General features: G+C 43.3%; 1 protein-coding gene and 1 long non-coding RNA gene across 3 annotated transcripts in view; one reads left to right on the forward strand and one right to left on the reverse strand.

Annotated features, from left to right (window-relative positions):
- LOC127001006 (golgin subfamily A member 6-like protein 22) overlaps nucleotides 1-10,125 on the forward strand; it is a 19,402-nt gene extending 9,277 nt beyond the window's left edge. Inside the window, exons 3-7 of the mRNA XM_050865181.1 lie at nucleotides 243-2,032; nucleotides 5,069-5,204; nucleotides 7,452-7,581; nucleotides 9,284-9,302; nucleotides 9,784-10,125. Coding sequence (XP_050721138.1) covers nucleotides 243-2,032; nucleotides 5,069-5,204; nucleotides 7,452-7,581; nucleotides 9,284-9,302; nucleotides 9,784-10,125 — 2,417 coding nt within the window. The remainder of the gene's footprint in view (nucleotides 1-242; nucleotides 2,033-5,068; nucleotides 5,205-7,451; nucleotides 7,582-9,283; nucleotides 9,303-9,783) is intronic.
- A 1,400-nt stretch (nucleotides 10,126-11,525) lies between these two features.
- Nucleotides 11,526-17,279, reverse strand: LOC127000904 (uncharacterized). Of its 2 annotated transcripts, none has more exons than XR_007754617.1 (3): nucleotides 16,197-17,279; nucleotides 14,305-15,754; nucleotides 11,526-13,989 (listed from the first exon to the last, which is right to left on the reverse strand). It is a non-coding gene; the product is annotated as an uncharacterized LOC127000904 (long non-coding RNA). The 2 variants fall into 2 exon arrangements; XR_007754618.1 differs by having other exon boundaries at nucleotides 11,526-13,926; nucleotides 14,242-15,754.
- Nucleotides 17,280-17,340: the final 61 nt, after the last annotated feature.

Here is a 17,340-nt window from a genome sequence, read left to right on the forward strand (position 1 = left end):
CCTTCTTTCCCTCCCTCCTTTATTTATTTATAACTTTCCTTCCTTCCTTTCCTTTCTTTCTTTCCTTCCTTCCTTCCTTCCCTCTCTCCCTCCCTCCCTTCTTTCTTTCTTTCCCTTTTCCCCTCCTTCCTTCCCTTCAAAATCATCATCTCCTTCAATCTCTCCATTCCTTCAATCAATCAACCATTCAACCATCTAATCAACCAATCAACTAATCTATACCTCTTCTTACCTTCCCACAGCTACCCTACCACTCACCACCACCACCACCACCACCACCACTACCTCCACCACCACCACAGCCCCACGGAGAAGACACCAAGAGGAGATTAGAGGAACGCACATAAACGGAGAGAAAGAGGAGAAGGAAGAAGAGTTTGAAAAAGAGGAAGAGGAAGGAAATGAGAGAGAAGCAAAAACCCAGATTATCAGAAAGAAGAAGAGGGAAAAAGAAGAAGAGGAGGAGAGGGAGAGAAGAGGAAGATTACACATGACCAGAGAGAAGGAAGAGGAGTTCGAAAAAGAGGAAGAGGAAGAAAAGGAAGAGGAGAAGAAGAAGAGGGAAAAAGAAGAGGAAGAGAGGGAGAGAAGAGGAAGATTACACATGACCAGAGAGAAGGAAGAGGAGGAGTTAGAAAAAGAGGAAGAGGAAGAAAAGGAAGAGGAGAGGAAACCAAGAACTCAAGAAGCGAATAGGAAGAAAGAGAAGAAGATAGAAAAAGAGGAAGAGGAAGAAAAGGAGAGAAAAACAATAACACAACTAATGAGAAAGAAGAAGAAGAAGGAAATAGAAGAAGAGGAAGAAAGAACAAAGGAAGAAGAGGAGGAGGAGGAGGAGGAGAAACAGGAAGAACAGGAAGTGAAGATAGAGGAAGAGGAAGAGGAGGAGGAGGAGGAGGAGGAGAACAAAGAAGGAGGAAGAGAAAGACACACAAAGAGGAACAGAGAGATAAAGAGAACACAAAGACAGGAAGAAGAAGAAGAAGAAGAACAAGAAGAGGAGGAAGAGGAGGAGGAGGAAGGGGAGGAGATGCAGAAACAAAAAGAAAAACAAAGAACAAAAAGAACACATAGAACGAGAGAAAGAGAGAAAGAGAAACAGGAATTAGAAGAAGGGGAGGAGGAGGAGGAGGAGGAAGAGGAGGAGGAGAAGAAACCAAAAACACACACGAAAAGAGAACGAGAGAAGGAGAAACAGGAAGAAACAAAGGAAGAAGAGGAGAAGAAGATAGAGAAAGCAGAAAAGGGAGAAAGAAGAAACAGAATAACGAGAAGAAAACGCATAAACAAAGAACGAGAGAGAGAGAGAACACAAGAAACATTAACAGAAGAGGAGAAAGAGGAGAAGGAGAAAGTACAGGAACAAGAAAGAAGAGAAAAAAGAATCAGAAGAAACGATTTAAACGAAGGAGCAGAAACGAAATCACAAAACTCAACCACAGAAGAAGAAAAGGAGGAGGAGGAGAAGGAGGAGAAGGAGAAAGTACAGGAACAGGAAAGAAGAGAAGGAAGGGAAAGAAGAAAAAGAAGAAACGATTTAAACAAAGAAGCAGAAACGAAACCACAAAACTCAACCACAGAAGAAGAAAAGGAGGAGGAGGAAGAGAAGAAGGAGGAGAAAGAGAAAGTACAGGAACAGGAAAGAAGAGAAGGAAGGGAAAGAAGAATAGGAAGAACCGATTTAAACAAAGTAGCAGAAACGGAAATTCAAGTACCACTCACAGAAGAAGAAGAAGAAGACAAGAAAACAGAAGAAAAACAAAGAATAACCAGAAGAACGCACACGAAAAGAGAACGAGAGAAAGAAAACATCGAAGCATCAACACCAGACGACGAGGAGGAGGTGGCGGTGGTGACCCTGAAGGTCCCTCAGTACGTAGCGAAGGGGCGGGACGCTGTGTTGACGTGTCGCTGGCGTGTTCCCCGGCTGTACTCCGTCAAATGGTACCTGGACGGGCGGGAGCTGTTTGGTTACCGGCCCGGGGAGGCGCCGCCCACAACTCTGCACCCTCTGCCCGGCGTGAGGGTTGATGTGAGTGCGGGGGGAAGGGCAGGGAATGGAGAGGGAAGAAGGGAAGGGGCAGGGAAAGGAGAGGAAGGGAGGGGGAAAGAAGAGAAGGGAGAGGAGGGATTAGAGGGGGATATGTAGAAAAGGGATAGGAAGATAAAGGGAGGGGAAGGGAGGGAGAGGGAAAAGAAGAGAAGGGAAGGGAAGGGAGGAGAATGACGAGAGAAAAGAAGGGAAGGGAGGGGAGGGAGGGAGAAGGGAGGAGAGATAAAGAAGAAGGGAAGGGAAGGGAAGGAGAGAGGAGAGAAATGAGGGGAAGAGAAGATAAGGGAAGGGAGGAGAAGAGAGAAAGGGAGGATAGAGAAGGGAGGGGGGAGGGTTAGGGAGGGACGGAGGAAGAAGAGAAGGGAAGAGAAGGAAGGGAGTGTGTGTGTGTGTGTGTGTGTGTGTGTGTGTGTGTGTGTGTGTGTGTGTGTGTGTTTAGGGAAGTTTGAGTGGACGAATGTGTTTGTGTGTGGGTGAGAGAGAGAGAGAGAGAGAGAGAGAGAGAGAGAGAGAGAGAGAGAGAGAGAGAGAGAGAGAGAGAGAGAGAGAGAGAGAGAGAGAGAGAGAGAGAGAGAGAGATAGAGAATGTAGATATTTAATAAAGATAAAGAAAAGAATTATTATTATTATTATTATTATTATTATTATTATTATTATTATTATTATTATTATTATTATTATTATTATTATTATTATTGTTATTGTTACCCTGAAGAATGGATGAGAGGAAGAGGGACAGTGAAGGAGGAGGAGGAGGAGGAGAAAGAGGAGGAGGAGGAGGAGGAGGAGGAGGAGAGAGAGAGAGAGAGAGAGAGAGAGAGAGAGAGAGAGAGAGAGAGAGAGAGAGAGAGAGAGAGAGAGAAAGAAAGTTGATAAGGACGAAAATGAAGAAGAATGAATTAAACAAAAACTAAAGAAGAAAGGAAGAAGAGAGGAACGGAAGGAAGGAAGGAAGGAAGGAAATGAATAATGGAAGGGAGGAGGAGGAAAGGAACAAAGGAGAGAGGGAAGGAAGGAAGGAGGGAAGAGAGAAAGAAGAGAATGAGAAAGAGAAATACAAAAGAGAAAGAGAATAAAAGAGAAAAATAGATTGTTTAAAGAGAAAGATTGGTGTGAAAGGAAGGAAGGAAGGAAGAGAGAGAAAGAATGAAAGAAGGAAGCAGGGAAGGAAGGAAGGAAAGAGAATAAAGAGAAAGAAAGAAAGGAGAGGAAAGAAGGAAGAAAAAAAGGAGAGAGCGAAAGAAAGAAAAGAAGAATGAAAGGAAGACAGAAAAAGAAAGAAAATAGGTGAAAGAAGGAAAGAAAAGAATGGCATGTATGGAAGGAAGAAACAAAGAATGAATGAATGAAGGAAGGAAGGAAGAAAGAAAATAAGAAAGAAGAAGAGGAAGGAAGAAGAGGGAAAGAATGGGTATCATTCATTCAGGAAGAGTTAATATTTGCTATCTTCCTTCAGAGAGAGAGAGAGAGAGAGAGAGAGAGAGAGAGAGAGAGAGAGAGAGAGAGAGAGAGAGAGAGAGAGAGAGAGAGAGAGAGAGAGAGAGAGAGAGAGAGAGTATAAATCATTAATCACAAAGAATTTAAAAGATCAACGTTGTGTGTGTGTGTGTGTGTGTGTGTGTGTGTGTGTGTGTGTGTGTGTGTGTGTACAATAAAATAAGCCACTTGACAGGAGGAGGTCGATCGAGAGAGAGAGAGAGAGAGAGAGAGAGAGAGAGAGAGAGAGAGAGAGAGAGAGAGAGAGAGAGAGAGAGAGAGAGAGAGAGAGAGAGAGAGAGAGAGAGAGAGAGAGAGAGAATCATAAGTTTTCCTCCATTGAAAGATTGATTAATTTTCTGATAAGTGTTTAGAGAGAGAGAGAGAGAGAGAGAGAGAGAGAGAGTAAATACGCACAATGAAGATATATTTATAGACCGCACACACACACACACACACACACACACACACACACACACACACACACACACACACACACACACACACACACACACACACACACGGGATAGTGTTTCATTGGGAAGGAGAGATTGAGGGAGAGAAAGAGGGAGGGAGGGAGAGGAAGGAAGGGAGGAAGGGATGTAACACTTATCTCCCTTCTTCCTTCCTCCCTTCCTTCCTTCCTTCCTTCCTTCCCTCCTTCCTCCCTTCCTTCCTTCCTTCCTTTTGTTCTTCCATTTCTCTATATATTCATTCCCACTCTCTCTCTCTCTCTCCTCCTCTTTCCTCTCCTTCACTTCCCTTCCCTTCCCTTCCCTTCCCTTCCTCTCCTTTCTTCCCTTCCCTTCTTTACCCTCTCACCCTCCTTCCTATTCTTTCCTTCCTTCTTCTCTCCCTTCTACCTTCTCTCCCTCCCTCCCTCCCTTCCTCCCTCCCATCAACACAATTCTTATGTTATCGAGTTTTCCAGGAATGTGTGAAGTGATTTTGCATTACTCCTCTCCTCTCCTCCTCTTCCTCTTCCTCCTCCTCTTCCTCCTCCTCCTCTTCCTCCTTGTTTCTTTTTTTGTTTATTCTCTGTTACCTCTTCATCTTCCTTCAATCTTTCGCTTTCTCTTGTTTTCCTTTTTGTTTTTTGTTTATATTTCTCTCTCTCTCTCTCTCTCTCTCTCTCTTATCTATCAATCTATCGGTCTATATCTACTTAAACATTTTTCTCTATTTATCTATTTATATCTATTTTCTCCTTTCGTTTTTCCTTTCATTCTATTTTCTCTCATATTAATCTTTCCCTTTTCTTTCCTTTACTTTACTTTTCTCTCCTTCTCTTTCCTCTCCTTCTCCTTCCTTTCCTTCTCTTTCCTTTCCTTCTCTTTCCTCTCCTTCTCTTTCCTCTCTATCTCTCCTTCGTACACCCCTGATTCACTTCCCTTCCTCCTTTCCATTCCTTACAATCTTCTTCTATATCTATTTATTTATATCTCTTTACATCTCTTCCTTTACCATTCCTTTCCCTTCGTCCCTTCCTCCCCCTCTTCCCTTTCAACTCCCTGACCCTCTCTTCCCGTGTCCCCCCAGCTCGAGCGGTCCACGGGGTCCCGCCTGGTGCTGGTCGGTGTGGGCGTGGGTGCTGCTGGCCGCTACAAGTGTGAGGTCATCGGGGAGGCGCCAGGCTTCCTCACGGCCGACCGGAGCGCCGTGATGAGTGTTGTGCGTGAGTGTTGCGGCTGCTGTGTTGTGTGTGTGTGTTGTGTTGTGCGGTGTGTTGAGAGAGGTGTGATGTTTTGAATGTGTTGCGTGTGTTGCATGACTGACCTAACTTGTACTAACTGTTGTGTGAGTGTGTGTTGCTGTTGTGTTGTGAGGTGTGTTGAGAGAGATGCCTTTTGAATGTGGTGTTTTGAATGTGTTGCGTGTGTTGCATGACTGACCTAACTTGTAATAACTAGCTAACTGACTGGCTGACTGACTGACCATGTATCTAACTAACTAGCCAAGTAACTATCTATCTATCTATCTATGTAATTAACTGAATGACTAACTGATTGACTGACTGACTGACTGACTGACTGACTGACTGACTGACTGACTAACTGATTGACTAACTGATTGACTGACTTGACTGACCGACTGACTAACTGACTGACTGACTGACTGACTGACTGACTGATTGACTGACTGAATGAATGAATGAATGAATGAATGAATGGAAATAAGAGAAAATATAGGAAGAAAGAAAAAAGAGGTATCAGAAAAATTGAGATAGTAAAAGTGTGTGTGTGTGTGTGTGTGTGTGTGTGTGTGTGTGTGTGTGTGTGTGTGTGTGTGTGTGTGTGTGTACGCGCGCATAATTACACCTGCATAATAACTACACCGGAGCTACTTTGCATACATCTCTTCCCCCTTCTGTCTGTCTGCACACACCTGGATCTGAAGTCTATGTTTAACTTTCACCTGTCTGCCCCAACCTTACCTGTGGCGTGTGGGTGGGAAGGTGAGAAGAGCCCCTTAGTGTGTGTGTTATGAGTGTGTGTGTGTGTGCGTGCGTGGGTGAGGAGGGAGAGAAGGCAAAGTGTGCTAGTTGTGTCTGTGGGAAAGGAAAGAATGAAGGTTAATTAAGGTAGAGTGTGTTACCTGTGTGTCACCTGAGAGTGGAGAGGAGAGAAGGGATATAAGGTAGAGTGTGTTACCTGTGTGTCACCTGAGAGTGGAGAGGAAAGAAGGGATATAAGGTAGAGTGTGTTACCTGTGTCTTACCTGAGAGTGGAGAAAGGTGAGAAGGGATATAAGGTAGAGTGTGTTACCTGTGTCTTACCTGAGAGTGGAGAGGCGAGAAGGCACATAAGGTAGAGTGTGTTACCTGTGTGTGTTACCTGAGTGTGTGAAGGTGAAAAGGGAGAGTGCGTTATCTGGTTTGTAGTGCACGAGAAATAAAGAACAAAGGGAGAGAAAGGAAAAGGGAAAGACAAAAATGATAGAGAGAAGGAAAGAGAAAGGAAGGGAAGGAAAAGAGAAGGAGCAGAAAGAAAGAGGAAGAGACGAGAAAGGTAGAGAAAGGTAGAAGAGGGACAGAGAAAGAGATAATGAAGGAGAGACAGAGGAAGGAAGGAGGGAAGAAGAAAGGAGGATATGAAGAAAGAAGGGAGAGAAAGGACGAAAGAAATATTGAGGAAGGGAGAGAAGGAAAGAGAAAGAGAAAGAAAGAAAGGGAGACGAAGGAGGAGGAAAGAAGTAAAAAAGAAGAAAGGAGGAAGAGAGTTAAAGGAAGAAAGTGTTGGAGGTGTTTGTGTGTTCGTGTGTTTGTCTTGCTGATTTTGTTTGTTTGTTTGTTTGTTTGTTTGTCGCAAGTTTTTTTTTTTGTGTGTGTGTGTGTTCGTCCCTTTCTCTCTCTCTCTCTCTCTCTCTCTCTCTCTCTCTCTCTCTCTCTCTCTCCACGCCCTTCAGATTTCTTAGTCACCCTAATTAATTCATAATCAAGTAGCCTCCTCCTCCTCCTCCTCCTCCTCCTCCTCTTCAACACGACAAGCTCCCTTTTCTCTTCCTTCTAAACTTTCCGAGCCCAATTTTTTCCTGCTCTTCCTCCTCCTCCTCTCTCTCCCTTCCGCCCTTTCCTCCTCTCTCGCTCTCTCTCCTCCACTCATCTCCTCTCTCTCTCTCTCTCTCTCTCTCTCTCTCTCTCTCTCTCTCTCTCTCTCTCTCTCTCTCTCTCTCTCTCTCTCTCTCTCTCTCTCTCTCTCTCTCTCTCTCTCTCTCTCTCTCTCTCTCTCTCTCTCTCCCTCTCTCCCCTTCCCCTTCTACCCCCTTCTCATCCACTTCTCCCTCTTCTTCCCCTCCTTTTCATCCTCTTTCCCTTTCTTCCCTCTCCCCCTTCACCTCCCGTCCTCCCCCCCTCTTCTCCCCTCCCTTCCCCCCAATCTCACCCCCTTCTTCTCCCCTTCTCACCCCACACATCTCCCCCCAGACATCCCCAAGGAGCCCCCCAGCATCCAGGGCACCCAGCCGCAGTACAGGGCGGGGGAGTGCGTGCACCTCTCCTGCGTCTCCCCCGGCCTGCCCCTGCCACCCTCACCTGGTTCATCAACGACAGACAGGTAAGGAGGGGGAAGGGGGGAGAGGAGGGATGGGGGGAGGAAGGGGATGGGGAAGTTGGGGGGTTGTGGAGTGGGGAATGAGAGGAGGGGGATTGGGGTAGTGGAGAAGGTTGTAGGGAGGGGTGGTTGCGGGGGGGAGGGGAGTGGGAGGGAGTGGGGGGGGGGTGTGGGGGGTGGGGGGAAGGAAGGGGTTTGTGTGTGTGTGTGTGTGAGAGTGTGTGTGTGTCAGGATAGAAAAAAAAATGAAAAAGAGGAAAAGAAAGAAAATTGGAAGCGAAAAAGTAAGAAAAAGTAGAGTACAAAAAAAAGAATCACAAATAAATAAAGTAAATATAAGTAAAGTAAGATGTAAGAGAAAGGGGAGAGAGAGAGAGAGAGAGAGAGAGAGAGAGAGAGAGAGAGAGAGAGAAGAAGAAAAGAGAAAGAGAGAGACAAAGAGAATGAAGAAAGGAAAATAAAATGAAAATGGATGCAAAAAAAATGGAAAAAAGGAGAGAAAGAGAAAAAAAAGTAAAAAAAACGATAGGAAAAAAAACAATAAAATAAAATAGTAAAGAAACAAAAGAAGTGTGTGTATCTATTTGTCTGTCTCTATGTATGTATGACTGTATGTATGTATGTATGTATGTATGAATGTATGTATGTGCGTGCGTGCGTGCGTGCGTGTGTGCCTCCCTCACCTGCTTCATTAGGGCGTGTACAGGTAAGTCGGCCCCAGGTGAAGGGTTAAGGGCTGGCGGGCGCGTGTGGAGTGGCGGGTGTTCGGGGGGCGGGGCTCGAAGTGGGGTCCTCGGGTTTCCGTGTGACTATTTTTATCTTCACCTCTCTGCGCCTACTTGTGCTTACGGGCGCTGTGTTTTAATTATTATGTATGGTTGTTGTTTTTTTAATCATCTTTTTTTAATATTTTCTGTATAGTTGTTTTTTCTTTATAATCATCCCTTTTTTTTACTTTATCTATGTGTGTGTGTGTTTCTATGGCTAATATTTTCTGTATAGTTGTTGTTGTTTTCTTTATAATTATCATCTGTTGTTTTAGTTTATTTCTGTGTGTTTCTATGGCTATTATTTTCTGTATAGTTGTTGTTGTTTTCTTTATAATTATCATCTGTTGTTTTAGTTTATTTGTGTGTGTTTCTATGGCTATTATTTTCTGTATAGTTGTTGTTGTTTTCTTTATAATTATCATCTGTTGTTTTAGTTTATTTGTGTGTGTTTCTATGGCTAATATTTTCTGTATAGTTGTTGTTGTTTTCTGTATAATTATCATCTTTTTCCTGAGTGTATTTATGAGTTTCTGTCGCTAATATTTTTTTCTGTATAGCTTTTCTTTATAATTATCATCTCTTTCCTTGGCGTATTTATGAGTTTGTCGCTAATATTTTTTTCTGTATAGCTTTTCTGTATAATTATCATCTCTTTCCTTGGCGTATTTATGAGTTTCTGTCGCTAATATTTTTTTTCTGTATAGCTTTTCTTTATAATTATCATCTCTTTCCTTGGCGTATTTATGAGTTTGTCGCTAATATTTTTGTGTATAGTTGTTTTTCTTTATAATTATCATTTCTTTTCATAGTGTATTTATGAGTCGCATTGCTGCCATATTCCTTTACCCTCGTCGCCGTCATTCTAATCTAAGCTATCATCCTCCTTATGCATCCCATCTTCCTCAATTATACCTGAATCATGAACGCCATATCAGCCTGACACTCCCTTCTCCTGTGAGGGGGCTTCGTGGTGCAGTGGTTAGCACACTCAGGTTCGATTCCTGGGCGGAGTGGAAAAATTTGGGCGGGTTTTCCGATACCCTACATCCCTGTCCACCCAGCAGTGAATGGGAACCAGGTATTAATCGGGGGTTGTGTCCCGTCTCCTGGGGTCTGTTCCCTTCTCCTATAATTCCTTCCCCTCCTGTCTCTCTCCGGCATATGACTAAACGAAACTTTCCAACTTTCCAACTACCCTTAATTGCTGTCTACGTGTCTTTCTTCCTCCATTAATACCTAAATAAACGTCATATCAACCTCACACTCCTCCACCTCTCCACGTGTGTGTCTCTCTCTCCCTACGTGTTTTTTGCTCAACACCACCACTAAGCTATCATCCTCTTTATCCATCCTGTCTTCCTCCATTAATACCTAAATAAACGTCATATCAACCTCACACTCCTTTCCTCTTGTTTTGGCGTGTCCCCCGTGGCAGGCGTCCCCGGAGTACGTGTCGGGGCTCAACACCACCACCATCTGGGGCGACGGGCTGCTGGAGACACAAGCCGGCCTGGCCCTCACGCTGCAGCCCTCACACTTCGACTCCCGCGGCCAGCTGAGGTTCCGCTGCGCCGCCTCCATCCCCGGCCTCTACCACAAGGTCCGCCAGCACACCATTGGAGCCCCGCCGCCCCTGCCCGCCCCTTCGTCGCCCTCGTTGTATGATGTGAGGGCGCCGGTCATGGAGTCCAGGGATAGTGCCGCGGCGTCCTCGTCTTCTGCGGCTGCGTCTTCTGCTGCGTCTGTTCGTGGTGAGTGTGTGAGTGTCTGTGTGTAGGGGAAGACTGTTTCAGAATTTGCCAGCGGAAGGGATGAGAGAATAAAAATGCTGGCTAACTCTTGCATAAGGGATTTGGAATACGCCCTCTTGCAGACTCCCTATGTTCTTATGGTGTGTGTGTGTGTGTGTAGGGGAAGACTGTTTCAGAATTTGCCAGCGGAAGGGATGAAAGAATAAAGATGCTGGCTAACTCTTGCATAAGGAATTTGGATTACGCCCGGCCTCTTGCAGACTCCCTATGTTCTTATGGTGTGTGTGTGTGTGTGTGTGTGTGTAGAGGAAGACTGTTTCAGAATTTGCCAGCGGAAGGGATGAAAGAATAAAGATGCTGGTTAACTCTTGCATAAGGGATTTGGATTACGCCCGGCCTCTTGCAGACTCCCTATGTTCTTCTGCCTTGATTTAAAGAAAGTAGAAAGACTCATAAGGGCAGCGTCTGTATGTGTGCGTTACCTTAGTGTGTATTAAGAGGTTATTAAGATAAGGGCGCCTCTTCTCTCTGCATGTATTTTCAAGTTTCAAGTTTTCAAGCTACGAACTTACAACTTTTCCGAACGAACTCATAACTTCCGAACTCCTAACCTTTTCCAGGGTGGTGTATAGAATTATTATGCGGGATAGAAGTGCATAGCTGGGTGTAGAATGCAAGGTGTTATGTAAACTGCTTATGTAACTCACTAACGTAAACAATAGCATCTCCTAGTCTAATAAAACCTATAAAAGTGTGTGGAAACTAGCTTTGCTTCCTACTTCGATCAATAACTCACTAACATAAGCAATAACATCTCCAAACCTAACAATATTGAATACCAACTAACAATCTCTCATATACGGATTGGCATCTTGTCTCTCGTCAGGTGGGCGTGGAGTCAGCAAGTCAACGCTGCTCCTGCCTCTGCTGAGCTTGCTGACGCTGCTGCTGACCCTCTCCTGCAGCTGACTCACTCACCCACGCCGAGAGAGAGAGAGAGAGAGAGAGAGAGAGAGAGAGAGAGAGAGATGCTGTATATATATTTTTTCTTCTTCCTGAGTATACTGTGACCTCTCAAGTGTGTGTGCGTATGTGTGTGTGTGCATTCCGTGTGTACCAGATGCATCGTGTACGTGTGTGTGTGTGTGTGTGTGTGTGTGCGTCATTATTGTGTTACGTAAGAGTGTGTGTGCGGCTCATTAGTCCACACTCTCCCTTTGTGCTCTCCTTGTAATGTTATTCTTGCCTCGCTTTATCTCCCGTCACTAGATTTTTTTTTCTCGCCTTTCTCCTCCCTGTTTGTCTTGCCTGGCGCCTCTCTTTACTTCATGGGTTTTTTTTTCCACTTTGTTTTAGATTAGTTCTTCTTTTTTTTTCTTTACTCTTTCCCACTTTTTTTTTTTAGTGTGTGTGTGTGTGTGTGTGTGTGTGTGTGTGTGTGTGTGTGTGTGTGTGTGTGTGTGTGTGTGTGTGTGTGTGTGTGTGTGTGTGTGTGTGTGTGTGTTATTCCTCCATGTTTTTTTACTTTAAATTTTTCCTTTATTTCTTTCTTTAGTCTGTCAGGGAACTATAAACGGTATGACAGAATGAGAAAAATAGCTCGTAAGATGCCAGGTGTCATGGAGAATAGGAATATGAGGGAGACAGTTTTAGTCTTTTCAAGTGAAGTGTTTCTCTGGCGCCATGACCGCGTTTGTCAAGCTCCTCCTGTTTGGCTAGATTCCTCTCATCCCAAGGAGTTTTCAATCTCTCTCTCTTTCTCCACACTCTCACCTTTCTTTCTTCAAATCACCTTCACCCTTCCTTCCTTCCATCTTGCCCTTCCCTTCTTCCTTTACCTTCTTCACCCACCTTCCTTGCCTTCCTTCTCTCACCCTTCCTTGTTTATCTGTCAATATCGCATGTTCTCGTACTGCTTATTTCAATGTTATGCCTTAGCTTACCTCTTATATAAGGCGGTCTTCGGTTGGCCTAAATAGACTCCGCAGTGACTATAGGTGTTTGTCGTAATCTGATAATCCCAAAAAATAAGAAATAATAACAAAGGGAGGAAAGAAGAGCTCATTATGATACAAAGAATGCCTTATCTCACTTCTTACATAAGGTGGTCTGCTACGGGTGGCCTAACTAGACTCAGCAGTAATTATTATAGGACTCAGATGTTTGTCATAATGTGATAACTCCCAAAAAATAAGAAATAATGACAAAGGGAAGAAAGAAAAGCTCATTATGATACAAAGAATGATTGGCATACTCATTACTCGCCCTGATAGCTTATGATTAATATAACGATGGAGCATAAATCAGTTCTGAGGGAAATCAATCCGCGGTGTTCGCATTGTCCATCACTGAAGCTGTTGGGTAATGTAAACGTGGCTGGCCGTGACCGTAGAGTTATCCGCCCCGCTGCCTGTGTAACGCTCCGCCCGTAACACACACTGGGTCGTATTATAAGGTTGATATCATAAGACTCTCGCTTCTCACTTCACCTATTTCTAAAGGCCAAACAGAGGGTTAGTCGGGTTATAATGAGTGTTTCTTCAGGTTCATGGTGCAGAAGAAGACTCACACTACCACCAGGGTCATAAAACTACCCCTGAAAAATTCCCACAAATCCTACAAAAGCCTTGTCAAATATGTGTTCTTGGGTGGCGATATATCTTTTAATACGACCCTAAGACTTTTCGCGCCCAAGAACACATATTCGACAAGGCTTTTGTAGGAGTTGTGATCATTTCCAGGAGTAGTTTTATGACCCTGGTGGTAGTGTGACTCTTCCTCTGTACCGTGAACCTGAAGAAACACTCATTAGAACCCGACTGACCCCCTCTTGGACCTTTGGAAATAATTGACGTGAGAAGCAAAAGTATCTTATAATACCAACACTGGGTCGTATTATAAGATTGTTTGGCGCCCAAGAACACATATTCGACAAGGCTTTCGTAGTTGTGATCATTTCCAGGAGTAGTTTTATGACCCTGGTGGTAGTGTGACTCTTCTTCTGTACCGTGAACCTGAAGAAACACTCATTAGAACCCAACTGACCCCCTCTTTGACCTTTAGAAATAGCTGATGTGAGAAGTAAAAGTATCTTATAATGCCAACACTGGGTTGTATTATAAGACTGTTTCGCGCCCAAGAACACATATCCGACAAGGCTTTCGTAGGAGTTGTGATCATTTCCAGAAGTAGTTTTATGACCCTGGTGGTAATGTGACTCTTCCTCTGTAGCATGAACCTGAAGAAACACTCATTAGAACCCGACTGACCCCCTCTTGGACCTTTAGAAATAGCTGATGTGAGAAGCGAAAGTGTCTTTTAATGCCGACCTTTACATAAGCTCCAGTTGGAAATTGTGCGTAGTAAACTATTATAATGTTTTGCTACTAAATATTGACAGACAACTTCCATTCGTGTGAGAGAGGGATGAAGCCAATCTGGAGAGGCCTGACAAGACCCACTTATAGCCACCAGAGAAATGCTTTGTTTAAAATGAGTATGATTAGACTGCAAGAGAAAATAAATAAGTTTGATGCAGCTTTGCCAAATTATATCGTACTAATCATAATGCATATCCGTAGTTTCTCACCGATAACTGTTGCAAAAAGAAAGAAAGCCATCAATATTTAACACTTTCAACGATGACTTTTATTGACTCTCATTATATATGAATGTACGACAGTTTGGGGGGCCTAAAAATGATAGATGGAATGTTCAGAGTAGGACTATTTGGCAACGCTGCAGGAATGGGTTATGTTAGGTAGGGCCAGGCAGTGGTTCTTGGAGTGGCAGAAGTTGATAAAGAACTAGCCAAACCTTTTCCAGACCTCTTTAGTCCAGTACTCTTCCCTCACTCAGTCCAAATGTATGACACCCTTACCAAATTTAACCTTATCTGACGTAGCCTAATCCATAGACTCCCCACTAAATATTGACACACAACTTCCATTCGTGTGAGAGAGGGATGATGACAAGACCCACTTAGCCACCAGAGGAACGCTTTGTTTAAAATGAGTATGATTAGACTGCAAGAGGAAATAAGTTTGAGATAGTGGACAGGGATGGGTAATATTAGGTAGTGCCAGGCAGTGGTTCTTGGAGTGCCAGGAGTTGATAAAGAGCTAGCCAAACCTTTTCTAGACCTCTTTAGTCCAGCACTTTTCCCTCACTCAGTCCAAATCTATGCCACCCTTACCAAATTTAACCTTATCTGACGTAGCCTAATCCATAGACTCCCCACTAAATATTGACAGACAACTTCCATTCGTGTGAGAGAGGGATGATGACAAGACCCACTTAGCCACCAGAGGAACGCTTTGTTTAAAATGAGTATGGTTAGACTGCAAGAGGAAATAAGTTTGAGATAGTGGACAGGGATGGGTAATATTAGGTAGAGCCAGGCAGTGGTTCTTGGAGTGCCAGGAGTTGATGAAGAACTAGCCAAACCTTTTCCAGACCTCTTTAGTCCAGCACTCTTCCCTCACTCAGTCCAAATGTATGCCACCCTTACCAAATTTTAACCTTATCTGACGTAGCCTAATGATCCCTAATCCATAGACTCCCTACTAGTTCTCAATAGACGAACAGCAAGTAAAATGTAAGGTATTAAATTAAGAAGAGAAAGGAAATGATGAGGCCAGTGGTTATTTGATAGGAATACACACAGGCTTTGTATATAGGATGGTGAAGCAAATAACATGAAAAATATATATAAAAAAGAAGGAATAGATGAGGCTGTGGTTGGTTAGTTTGTGATAGGAGAGTAGCAAGTGGTGGACAGGGCTGAGTGATATTATAAATGGATACACAGACATTGTAAAGAAACATACGTATTAAAAACAGGAAGGAAAAGACGAGGCTCCATGTCTGTACGTAATCCATGAAAGTGTAAAAGCAGCGGAAATTATGAATAGTGTATCAGAGTGGTAGAGAGTTAGAGGTGTCAGGGAGAGGTAGAGGGACTGACAGGGAGAGGTAATGTTGAGCAGTGGCAGGTTAGTGGATCCATCTCACTATGGCTGAATGGGTTAACAGTTAATTCATACACACTTTTATCAGACATCTCCGGTTAGTAGGTTAGAAAGGCTTGTTAAATCTTAAGCCATATTTTGTTCTGTGTTTGTATGACCTGTGGGAATAGTGTTGACTGATATAGTAAGAGTAATAATAATGATAATATTGGCGGGTGGAGGAGGAACGAAGCGCGGGTGGGTGAGTTTGAGATGAGTTTATTCCAGACCAGTTTGAGATGAGTTTATTCCAGACCAGTTTGAGATGAGTTTATTCCAGACCAGTTTGAGATGAGTTTATTCCAGACCAGTTTGAGATGAGTTTATTCCAGACCAGTTTGAGATGAGTTCATTCCAGACCAGTTTGAGATGAGTTTATTCCAGACCAGTTTGAGATGAGTTTATTCCAGACCAGTTTGAGATGAGTTTATTCCAGACCAGTTTGAGATGGGTTTATTCCAGACCAGTTTGAGATGAGTTTATTCCAGACCAGTTTGAGATGAGTTTATTCCAGACCAGTTTGAGATGGGTTTATTCCAGACCAGTTTGAGATGAGTTTATTCCAGACCAGTTTGAGATGAGTTTATTCCAGACCAGTTTGAGATGAGTTTATTCCAGACCAGTTTGAGATGAGTTTATTCCAGACCTGTTTGAGATGAGTTCATTCCAGACCAGTTTGAGATGAGTTTATTCCAGACCAGTTTGAGATGAGTTCATTCCAGACCAGTTTGAGATGAGTTCATTCCAGACCAGTTTGAGATGAGTTCATTCCAGACCAGTTTGAGATGGGTTTATTCCAGACCAGTTTGAGATGAGTTTATTCCAGACCAGTTTGAGATGAGTTCATTCCAGACCAGTTTGAGATGAGTTTATTCCAGACCTGTTTGAGATGAGTTCATTCCAGACCAGTTTGAGATGAGTTCATTCCAGACCAGTTTGAGATGGGTTTATTCCAGACCAGTTTGAGATGAGTTTATTCCAGACCAGTTTGAGATGAGTTCATTCCAGACCTGTTTGAGATGAGTTTATTCCAGACCAGTTTGAGATGAGTTTATTCCAGACCAGTTTGAGATGAGTTTACTCCAGACCAGTTTGAGATGAGTTTATTCCAGACCAGTTTGAGATGAGTTTATTCCAGACCAGTTTGAGATGAGTTTATTCCAGACCAGTTTGAGATGAGTTTATTCCAGACCAGTTTCACTCACTTCCTCACTTACTCACTCACTAACTAACTCACTTTCCCTGAAGAAGCAAAAGCAAAATTAGTCGGGAATAAACTCATCCCAGACACATCCGCACTTCCTTCCTTCCTCCTTTACCCACCTTGTCGAAAATAATAGTAGTAGTAGTAGTAATAATAATAATAATAATAATAATAATAATAATAATAATAATGATACAAAATAATACAAACAGCAATAAAGGTAGTACAATGTGTAGTTATAGATATGTAAAAAGTAGGATTAATTAAGGCTGTGTGTGTGTGTGTGTGTGTGTGTGTGTGTGTGTGTGTGTGTGTGTGTGTGTGATCTCAACCTCAATTTATTAATACTCTCATCATCATTATTATTATCATCTCTACCATCTTACCATCATTCTCTATCTCGTTTCTGTCTCATCATCTTTGTATAATGTAATAAAATGGCTCAGTAATCTTATCACTAATCAACTAACATTTGATTAACCTCATTCCTATAGTTTAACCCGTCCGCTGCGATTGGCACGGATTTCGCCTTCACTGCTGGCCTGGTAACATACACTCCCAGGCCTTTCTCTGCCTCTGTGGTGGGTAGTGAAGTGTTTCCCATGTGGTATTGGTGTGCTGGATATCCCCTCCCAAGGTGCAGGACTTTACATTTTTCTTCATTGAATTGTAGCAGCCACTTTTTGCTCCATTCCTGTAGCTTGGTGACATCTTCTTGGCACAGATTTCGCCTTCACTGGTAGCCTGGTAACATACACTCCCAGGTCTTTCTCTGCCTCTGTGGTGGATAGTGAAGTGTTTCCCATGTGGTATTGGTGTGCTGGATATCCCCTCCCAAGGTGCATGACTTTACATTTTTCTTCATTGAATTGTAGCAGCCACTTTTTGTTCCATTCCTGTAGCTTAGTGATGTCTTCTTGTAGGAAATCCACAGTGAAGGGGTTAATATAACAAGCAATAGCATTCATATATGTCGAAAAATCTTTGTGTGGGGGTCGTTCTTGATATCCAGAGGTCGTGGGGTGTTA

Source organism: Eriocheir sinensis, chromosome 19 (assembly GCF_024679095.1).
Source record: "Eriocheir sinensis breed Jianghai 21 chromosome 19, ASM2467909v1, whole genome shotgun sequence".
NCBI classification, from domain to species: domain Eukaryota; kingdom Metazoa; phylum Arthropoda; class Malacostraca; order Decapoda; family Varunidae; genus Eriocheir; species Eriocheir sinensis.